At 41.2% G+C, this 10,096-nt stretch overlaps 2 protein-coding genes across 2 annotated transcripts in view; both read left to right on the forward strand.

Moving 5' to 3' along the window:
- LOC113468311 overlaps nucleotides 1-5,445 on the forward strand; it is a 42,957-nt gene extending 37,512 nt beyond the window's left edge. Inside the window, exons 5-7 of the mRNA XM_026825118.1 lie at nucleotides 3,188-3,287; nucleotides 3,973-4,142; nucleotides 5,364-5,445. Coding sequence (XP_026680919.1) covers nucleotides 3,188-3,287; nucleotides 3,973-4,142; nucleotides 5,364-5,445 — 352 coding nt within the window. The remainder of the gene's footprint in view (nucleotides 1-3,187; nucleotides 3,288-3,972; nucleotides 4,143-5,363) is intronic.
- Nucleotides 5,446-6,828: 1,383 nt separating this feature from the next.
- Nucleotides 6,829-9,777, forward strand: LOC113468312 (the record flags this gene model as incomplete). The annotated part of the gene is made up of 6 exons (XM_026825119.1): nucleotides 6,829-6,846; nucleotides 7,182-7,418; nucleotides 7,752-7,965; nucleotides 8,310-8,490; nucleotides 8,705-8,848; nucleotides 9,594-9,777. Coding segments are annotated over exons 1-6 (978 nt in total), but the record flags the coding sequence as incomplete, so codon positions are not given.
- Between the last annotated feature and the right edge of the window lie 319 nt (nucleotides 9,778-10,096).

Below are 10,096 nucleotides of genomic sequence, written 5' to 3' on the forward strand. Positions count from 1 at the left end.
CTCTCTCTCTCTCTCTCTCTCTCTCTCTCCATATTCTGGGTCAGTCTCTCTCTATGTTTCCTTTTCTCTCTTTCCCCTTCTCCCCACTATCTCCGTCTGTCTCTTTCTCCTCCTCCTCTCTCCTTTCCGCTTACTTTTTCTCCCTCATTCTCTCGTCCTCCCTCTCTCCTTTTAAGTCTCTCCCTCCCTCCCTGTCCATTTCTCCTCTGTTTCATAATACTCTCTCTTCTTTTTTCGTTCTTTCTCTGTTCTATATTCATCTTCCTTTTGTCTCTCCTTTTTCTTCCTACACATCTAATCTTTCACTTTAATCCGTTCTCTCTCTCTCTCTTTCTTTCTTTGTCATTTCTCTCTGTTGCACTCTTGTCTTAGTATCCCTCTCTTCATCTTTCGTCTCTCTCTCTCTCTCTCCCTCTCTCCCTCCCTCCCTCCCTCTTCTTACCATTTCTCTCTGTCGCACTCATGTCTTGGAATTCTCATACATTTTTATTATTCCCGGCTAAAACAATCTTCATTAGAACACCCAGTTTAGTTACTCCAAGCCTGCCTTGTAAGCGCTAGATAGCGGGTTTGTTTCTCGCCTGGAGCGAACTTTCTGCAAACACAAATGAAGTTTGTTCTCGGAACGGCTGGCTCTCTCTTATCCGTGATGTTCACATCAGATTTTTTTTTTTTTCTTTTTAGAATGTGAGCTATCCTAACTACCGTAGTTACCTAGCTATTAGAGGGGAGGTAGTTACCTTACTTACTGGGAAGAGGGGAGGTATAAGTTACCTTACTGGTAGAGGGAGGGAAGGTTTGGTGGTCACACGAGAGGGCAGTGTGGGGGGGGAGTCGTAAATCTCTACTAAGCTTGACCCATTTTTTACGTTTTCTCCCTCCCCTCCTCTTCTCTTTTCCCCTTCTTTTTCTCTATATCTGTCTCTCTCCCTCTCTTTCTCTTTTTCTTTCTCTCCTTGTCTCTCTCTCGCCCCTCTCCCTCTATCTCTCTCCTTTTTATCCTTCTGTCTCTCTTTCTCTCTTCCCTCTGTTTCTTTTGTGATCTTTCTTTCTCTCTCCGTTCTGTTTTTCTCTTTATCTCTTATCTTTCTCTCTCTCTCCTTTTTTCTATCCTTCTCTCTGCCTCCCTCTCTCTCCCCTCCTTTCTCCTTTTCTCTCCTCCCTCCCCCCTCTCTATCTCTCCTCCTCTTCTCCCTTCTCCTCTCGTTTTTCTCTAAAAGTGCTGAATTCGAAAAAATACTTCAATTAAAAAACATCAGGGTTGTGTCATTAATACTCGTACATCCTCCACGTGCAATGGATTGGATTAAAAGAACACTTAGTTTAGTTACTCCAAGCCTGCCTTGTAAGCGCAAGATAGCGGGTTTGTTTCTCGCCCGGAGCGAACTTTCTGCAAACACAAATGAAGTTTGTTCTCGGAACGGCTGGCTTTCTCTTATCCCGTCTTCTCTCGCTTTCGGGACGATAAGACCTCTTGGGTCGAGTCATACCACCGTGGATTGTCTCAGGATTGAGATCAATCCGAGGTTGACCTGGGTGTTAAGTATAAGTATAAGGAAATCCTTGTTCCTTCTCAATCCCAAGTTGGTAAATCCCAGCAAAAAAAAAACAACAACAACAACAACAACAACCACAGTAGCTACTATTTTTTCTTTGTCAATTCTCATAACTAAGGGGACTGCGGTTCGAATCCCACCGGTGGTAAACAAAAGAAAAAATCCCACTACCTAGGTACTACTGGTCGAAAATTTTGTACCTTATGAGGTAAATTTGATATCCCTAGCTCCCGGACTATAATATTTAAGTTCAATATTCTGACCTCCTGAAGGAAGTCACCCTTCTCCTGGGTGAGTTAAGTGACTGAAGTTCAGTCACCGACCTACTAGTACAGTCGAACCTGTTTAATTGGGACCCGTCTTAATGGAAAACCTGAATAAACGGGAAAAATTCGTAGCTCTTTCATTTGTACCTGAAATTAGAAAACACTTTTGTAGGTAATTGGGAAACCTAGATATAAAAGCGGGAAAAATCCAGTCCCTTGAATTTCCAATCAGACAGGCTGGACTGTGTTATATTAAGGTGCGTGGTAGCGCTCCGCCCAGCCAAGTCAAGAAAGTTTGATTCGTATTTTCATTATTCAAACATTTCTTTTCCCCTAATAACCTACCGTGTTTATGTTCACGACTTCCTGTCTCTCCGCTTTGGACACACCCTATGTCTGCGGTGAAAGTTATGACCGCGACGCTCCGGGAATGTTGTACCTTGTACAACACAAGATACAGACGGTTCAAAAAACTCTTTAGCATTTTTATATTATATTTTTTTCGAACTATTGTGTGTTCTTTCTCTCGGAATGGAAAGTAGAAACGAAGGAGAAAAAAAAATCGACAAAGGGAAGAAGAAAAAGGAGGAGGAGAGGGAGGGAAAGAGATAAAAAGAGAGAGAGAGAGAGAGAGGGAGGAAGAGAGAATGAAATGAAAAGAGAACCATAATGGCCGAAGGGGGAGAGATTGAAAATGCTTCTTCTTTTTATTATTATTATCATTATTGTTACAGAGAACGAAAGAAAAGTAATAATGAATCAAATCAGTCGAGGATCTTATCTCCCTCCCCCCCTCTTTCTCTCTCTCTCTCACCTATTTTATTTTTCTCACTCTCTTTATCTCTCCCTTCCCTTCATTTCCTCTATCCTTATTAATAGTTAAGGTTCCTCTCTCTGTCCCAATATCTATTCCTTTCCTATTTCTTTTTTCTTCTTCTCCTTCCTTACTTATAGTTAAAGTCTCTCTCTTTCCCCTTTCCTCCGTCCTAGCTCCATTCTTCTCCCATCTTCTTTTCTCTCCCTCCTTTAGGGGAAGGGCGAGAGCCCTTCTCTTCTATCTCTTCTCCCTTCTTTCTTCCTCTTGTCCCTACTTATAGATAGGTAAGTCTCTCTCGCCCTCCCTATCTCTGTTCCTAACTCACTTTTCTCACTTTGTGCTACTGAAAGTACTCCGAAGTTGAAGCCTAAAGCCATCATACCGTTCTCTTTGTTTCCAAGATCTCACGGGGCTGAGTGCCCCCTCCAATCATCCTCACAAGGCTAAGTGCACCCCAAATTATCTTCACGAGGCTGAGTGCACCCCAAATATCCTCACGAGCTTGAGTGCACCCCAAACTAATAATGATTTTTTTCCTCTGTTTTCAGGAGGAGAAGCATATCTTGCTCATCATCTTCCCCTCCCACCCCTCCGACCAATATGAGTAACATTTCCTCTAGTAGTTCCAACGGTCCGGGGGGGCACAAAGTGAGTATAAACTCAGTTTAAGTTTTAATCTAGGCTGCGATTGGCTAAAATTTTTGAAATTCAACCAATCAGATTGCTTAATCCAAGAGTTACAATTAAACCGAGTTTAAATTCACTTTGTGGCCCCCGACCTTAGATTACTAACGTAGGACTGAGAAGTCCCTTCTTGTCAGCAGTTTGAAATAATTCTATTGGTACAAAGGGGTGGTGGGAAAATAGAACAGAATATACCTACCCTGTTTATCCTGCTGTAATAGGACTGAAAAGTCTCTTTACCCCCCGCAATGGAACCAAGGTCTTATAGTTTTACAGTTTTGTCAGCTCCCATGGTGTAGTGGTCACTGCGCTTGTCTTGAACGCGGGAGACCCGGGTTCGATTCCCGGGGGAGCATGCTACGACACGACCACAAAAAAACGGCTTATTTCGATTTCAAATATTTTAAAGCTACCTCATTGACAAACGCGTTGGACTTTGGATCTGGAGGCTGGTGGTTCGAATCCAAGTCAAGTCATAAAATTTATCTAGGTGTAATGTAAATGTAATAATTGGGGAACAATATTTGTGACAAGCATTTAAGTATGCTTAACACAATTCAAAATTCCTTATTTGAAAGTTAGAACTCAAAACCCAGTTCGATTGTTCAACTAATTTCCCTCCTATATTTATTTCAGTCGTTCATACAAGCGTTCCGTGCTGAGTCAGGAGCCAATCAAAGAGCAGCTGGATCATATTGAAGATCATCGGCCATTCTTCACCTACTGGATTACCACGGTTCAAATCATCATCCTCTGTCTGTCTATATTTGCCTACGGGCTTGGACCCTTCGGATTCAATTCTTTTCAGTGGACTACTCAGTGAGTCATACCCTAACTCCTTATGCCTATAGGGAGTTGAAGAGTACCTTACATATTTTGGAAAATTAGGATATGACTCACAAGTTGCCCAGTGAAAAGAGCCGTTCTTTTTAACAACTCACTCACTCTTTATACATCTCTAATATAGGTCATTGACCCGAAATCTTACTTATTGTGAACTATATTTTATTGTTTATCTAGCTCCCGTAGTGTTTTTCTTATTCTTGTTTATTTCTCGTTTACTCTGTTCTTATTTTCCGCATTTTATGTGTTTTTGAAGATTTTTTTTATGTTCCTTTTATTTTATATCTTGTAGTTGACTGTGCTCATTTTCAATCGTTTATTTTGCGTCCAAACATTTTATAGTTCTTTTTCACAACTCACTCACTTTTTATGTACATCTCTAATATAGGTCATTGACCCCAAATCTTCCTTATTGTGAACTATATTTTATTGTTTATCTAGCTCCCGTAGTGTTTTTCTTATTCCTGTTTATTTCTCGTTTACTCTGTTCTTATTTTCCGCATTTTATGTGTTTTCGAATTTATGTTCCTTTTATTTTATATCTTGTAGTTGACTGTGCTCATTTTCAATCGTTTATTTTGCGTCCAAACATTTTATATTTCTTCCTCTAATCTGGTTTTCTTTAGCCTTAGGAAATGTATTTCTTTGATTATTTTTCCGTTCTTTTTTTTTACTCTCTCCCTTTCCTCCCTCTCTCTTTATCCAATTCATGTTTCTTCTTATTATTTCCTCCCTCTCTCTCTCTCCCTCTCCCCTCCTCCTCTCTCTCTACTCTTTCCCCTCCCTCTCTTCTTTTCATTCTCCCCTACCCTCCCCTCTCTTTTCTCTCTTCTTCTCCTTTTCATTATACCCCTTCCTTCCATTTTGGGTGGGTTCATGGGTTCAATCCCAGCCGATGTATGGATTTTTATCCTCAATGTAATTTGAGAATTTGACCACAATAATAGTAGTAGCCTACTGCTGGAGTTTCAGTCCTATGCGAGAAGTATAAATAAGCATTATTATTATTCCTCTCTCCCTCCTTGTCTCTGTCTTTCTTTCCTCCAGTTCTCCTCTTCTCCATTTCTTTCTCCCCCTCCTCTCCCTCTTCTCTCCGTCCAATTATCTCTCCAATATCTTCTCTTCCTTAATATTGTGTATTCTTCTCTCCCTCCATTTTGTTTATTTCTAATATTCTGTTTCCGGCCCTGTTTTCAGAAAACCATTTCTACATGGAAAAAATGGTCACCCCGTGAGTCCGGCCCTGGTGGGAGAATATCAGGCTCGGTGTGTGGTCTAGACCCTAAGTAAGTATTTGAACTTTATTTGTTCAGAATTTAGTTCGCATCGGGCGGGAATCGAACTCGCGATTTGGCGCCTAAAAGGCAGGCGCGCAAGTCCTTAAGCTAATTAGGCTGATTGATGGCTTTAAGTTAATATTGTTCATTTATTTTTTATTTATTTTTATTTATTATTTTTTTTACAAATTTACGGATTGAAAAAGAAAAAATCCATTTTTACAAATTACAGAGACTAATAGGGTACTTAGAACTAACTCTCTCCCTTTCCTCCCTCTCTCTTTATCCAATTCATGTTTCTTCTTATTATTTCCTCCCCCCTCTCTCTCTCTCTCCTAATTCTCTTTCTTTCTCTCCCTCTCTTCTTTTCATTCTCCCCTACCCTACCCTCTCTTTTCTCTCTTCTTCTCCTTTTCATTATACCCCTTCCTTCCTTTTTGGGTGAGTTCATGGGTTCAATCCCAGCCGATGTATGGAATTTTATCCTCAATGTAATTTGAGAATTTGACCACAATAATAGTAGTAGCTTACTGCTGGAGTTTCAGTCCTATGCGAGAAGTATAAATAAGCATTATTATTATTATTATTTCTCTCTCCCTCCTTGTCTCTGTCTTTCTTTTCCTCCAGTTCTCCTCTTCTCCATTTCTTTCTCCCCCTCCCCCTCCTCTCCCTCTTCTCTCCGTCCAATTATCTCTCCAATATCTTCTCTTCCTGAATATTGTGTATTCTTCTCTCCCTCCATTTTATTTATTTCTGATATTCTGTTTCCGGCCCTGTTTTCAGAAAACCATTTCTACATGGAAAAAATGGTCACCCCGTGAGTCCGGACCTGGTGGGAGAATATCAGGCTCGGTGTGTGGTCTAGACCCTAAGTAAGTATTTGAACTTTATTTGTTTAGAATTTAGTTCGCATCGGGCGGGAATCGAACTCGCGATTTGGCGCCTAAAGGGCAGGCGCGCAAGTCCTTAAGCTAATTAGGCTGATTGATGGCTTTAAGTTAATATTGTTTATTTATTTTATTTTTTTTTTACAAATTTACGGATTGAAAAAGAAAAAATCCATTTTTACAAATTACAGAGACTAATAGGGTACTTAGAACTAAGCTTGGCATAATGGGACTTTTTAGTCTTAGCCGACAGTATAAATAAGGTAATTTCAATGGGGTAGGTATTTATTAACAATTTTGTTCTTTTGTATCTAAATTTTGCCCCTTTTTCATTGTTTTATACGGAATGTCAATTATTTTAACTAACGTCGGTCCCAATTAGTTGAAATAATCGAGGTTCTACTGTGTTTTAATGTTCTTAGTATATATAAAAAAAACTTATTCAAACCACATCTATTTTTCTCAGGTTCTGTGAGGCCCCGGCCTCTATACAGCCGTATGGCTTTCTCCTACCCTGTCTTTTCTCTCTCTTCCATTTCGGGACGATGAGACCTTAGCAATTGCAGTTCCCTCTATCAAAACTCTACCTACAATATTATGGGGGAACTTTGAACTACATCTTTCTGACTTCACGTGATGGTAATGTGTTTAATACTTACCTCTTCTCACCAACCTCAGTGGTGCAGTGCTTAGCACATTGGACTTTGAATTTGGAGGTTGGTGGTTCGAGTCCAAGTGAAGGCACAAAATTTAGCGTAGTACATTAAGCGGAGAACGACATTTGTGACAATGACATGCATTTATGCTTAACACAATTAAAATTCTTTTTACTTACCTCTTCTCCATTCCAGACATTGCACAAGAAAAAGTCTCGGGCCAAGCGGTCAGCCAGCACGAGTGCGGTGCCGAGCGGCGGACCCTGTAACAAATGGCTCCGGCCGTGCGGTCAGGAGGACCCGGGTGTTCATGAAGACGATGTTTTCTTTGACGATATCATACAGGGTGACCTAGGACTCAACTTTGGCGGGTCCGCGGCTGACGACAAGGATGTGACGCAGACTGATGGTCATTCACGCGACACCCGGTATGTTTAGTAGACGGGACGATAAGGCCTTAGTAATTGCAGTTCCCTCTATCAAAACTCTACCTTCAATATTATGGGGAAACTTTGAACTACATCTTTCTGACTCCCCATGACTTCACGTGATGGTAATGTGTTTAATACTTACCTCTTCTCACCAACCTCTGTGGTGCAGTGCTTAGCACGTTGGACTTTGAATTTGGAGGTTGGTGGTTCGAGTCCAAGTGAAGGCACAAAATTTAGCGTAGTATATTAAGCGGGGAACGTCATTTGTGACAATCACATGCATTTATGCTTAACACAATTAAAATTCTTTTTACTTACCTCTTCTCCATTCCAGACATTGCACAAGAAAAAGTCTCGGGCCAAGCGGTCAGCCAGCACGAGTGCGGTACCGAGCGGCGGACCCTGTAACAAATGGCTCCGGCCGTGCGGTCAGGAGGACCCGGGTGTTCATGAAGACGATGTGTTCTTTGACGATATCATACAGGGTGACCTTGGACTCAACTTTGGCGGGTCCGCGGCTGACGACAAGGATGTGACGCAGACTGATGGTCATTCACGCGACACCCGGTATGTTTAGTAGAAATCATTATGAATTAGAATACAGGGTGCGAAAGTCCGTTAACCATTGGATATTTTTTGAACGGCCAAAGATGAGAAGCTAAGATTTGGGTTAGTTTTTTATCTTTTACAATACTTTTTTTTTTAAGTAGTCACCAAATTTGGCTGGAGCCAGATATCTATAACTATAACTAACGAATCTTTTCTTTCTCTCTTCTTCAGGTTGTCCAGCTGGAAGCGGGAACCTCGAAGGCACGAGACGACGGAAATCGGACTAAACAGGATATGGGATCGGATCTTGGATCGGACCCTGGATAATTCGGATCGGAGACAGTACCGAGCGGCGGACCCTGTAACAAATGGCTCCGGCCGTGCGGTCAGGAGGACCCGGGTGTTCATGAAGACGATGTGTTCTTTGACGATATCATACAGGGTGACCTTGGACTCAACTTTGGCGGGTCCGCGGCTGACGACAAGGATGTGACGCAGACTGATGGTCATTCACGCGACACCCGGTATGTTTAGTAGAAATCATTATGAATTAGAATACAGGGTGCGAGGAAAGTCCGTTAACCATTGGATATTTTTTGAACGGCTAAAGATGAGAAGCTGAAATTTGGGTTCGTTTTTTATCTTTTACAATACTTTTTTTTAAGTAGTCACCAAATTTGGCTGGAGCCAGATATCTATAACTATAACTAACGAATCTTTTCATCCTCTCTTCTTCAGGTTGTCCAGCTGGAAGCGGGAACCACGAAGGCACGAGACGACGGAAATCGGACTAAACAGGATATGGGATCGGATCTTGGATCGGACCCTGGATAATTCGGATCGGAGACAGTTCGGCATGGGGGTGGTGGGCCGATTCTTCGGGTAAGTTACAATAAAATTAGTTTATTTAGTCCGGGGGGCACAAAGTGAGTATAAACTCCGTTTAAGTTTTAATCTAGGCTGCGATTGGCTAAAATTTTTGAAATTTTTGAAATTCAACCAATCAGATTGCTTAATCCAAGAGTTAAAATTAAACCGAGTTTAAATTCACTTTGTGGCCCCCCGACCTTAGACTACTAACGTAGGACTGAGAAGTGAGAAGTCCCTTCTTGTCAGCAGTTTGAAATAATTCTATTGGTACAAATGAGTGGGGGGAAAATAGAACAAAATATACCTACCCTGTTTATCCTGCTGTAATAGGACTGAAAAGTCTCTTTACCCCCCCGCAATGGAACCAAGATCTTATATTTTTACAGTTTTGTCAGCTCCCATGGTGTAGTGGTCACTGCAGCGCTTGTCTTGAACGCGGGAGACCCGGGTTCGATTCCCGGGGAGCATGCTACGACACGACCACAAAAAACGGCTTATTTCGATTTCAAATATTTTTAAAACTACCTCATTGACAAACGCGTTGGACTTTGGATCTGGAGGCTGGTAGTTCGAATCTAAGTCAAGTCATAAACTTTATCTAGGTAGGTGTAATGTAATTGTAATAATTGGAGAACAATATTTATTTTGTGACAAGCATTTAAGTATGCTTAACACAATTAAAAATTCCTTATTTGAAAGTTAGAACTCAAAACCCAGTTCGATTGTTCAACTAATTTCCCTCCTATATTTATTTCAGTCGTTCATACAAGCGTTCCGTGCTGAGTCAGGAGCCAATCAAAGAGCAGCTGGATCATATAGAAGATCACCGGCCCTTCTTCACCTACTGGATTACCACGGTTCAAATCATCATCCTCTGTCTGTCTATATTTGCCTACGGGCTTGGACCCTTCGGATTCAATTTGGCTCACAATTCCGGTCTGGTAAGTTAATTTTTATGTATTGCTCGAAACTGTAATGCTAGGTAACGGGTTTTGCTTGCAATGCAGAAGATCCAGGTTCGATTCCTACCATCGACAAAACATTTGCCCTCGTATTTCGATTCCTACGATATAGATCACAAGAGATGTAGCATTTGTTTCATCGCTGCGAAATAAAAGAGGGGGTGAAACACTCATTTTTGAAAGAAAGAATAGAAAATTGTGTGTAACACGAGATATTTTCGAAATAAAAGAGGGGGTGAAACACTCATTTTTGAAAGAAAGAATAGAAAATTGTGTGTAACACGAGATATTTTTCCAA

The sequence above is a fragment of the Diaphorina citri genome, unplaced genomic scaffold, assembly GCF_000475195.1.
Source record: "Diaphorina citri unplaced genomic scaffold, Diaci psyllid genome assembly version 1.1 scaffold701, whole genome shotgun sequence".
Classification (NCBI taxonomy): domain Eukaryota; kingdom Metazoa; phylum Arthropoda; class Insecta; order Hemiptera; family Psyllidae; genus Diaphorina; species Diaphorina citri.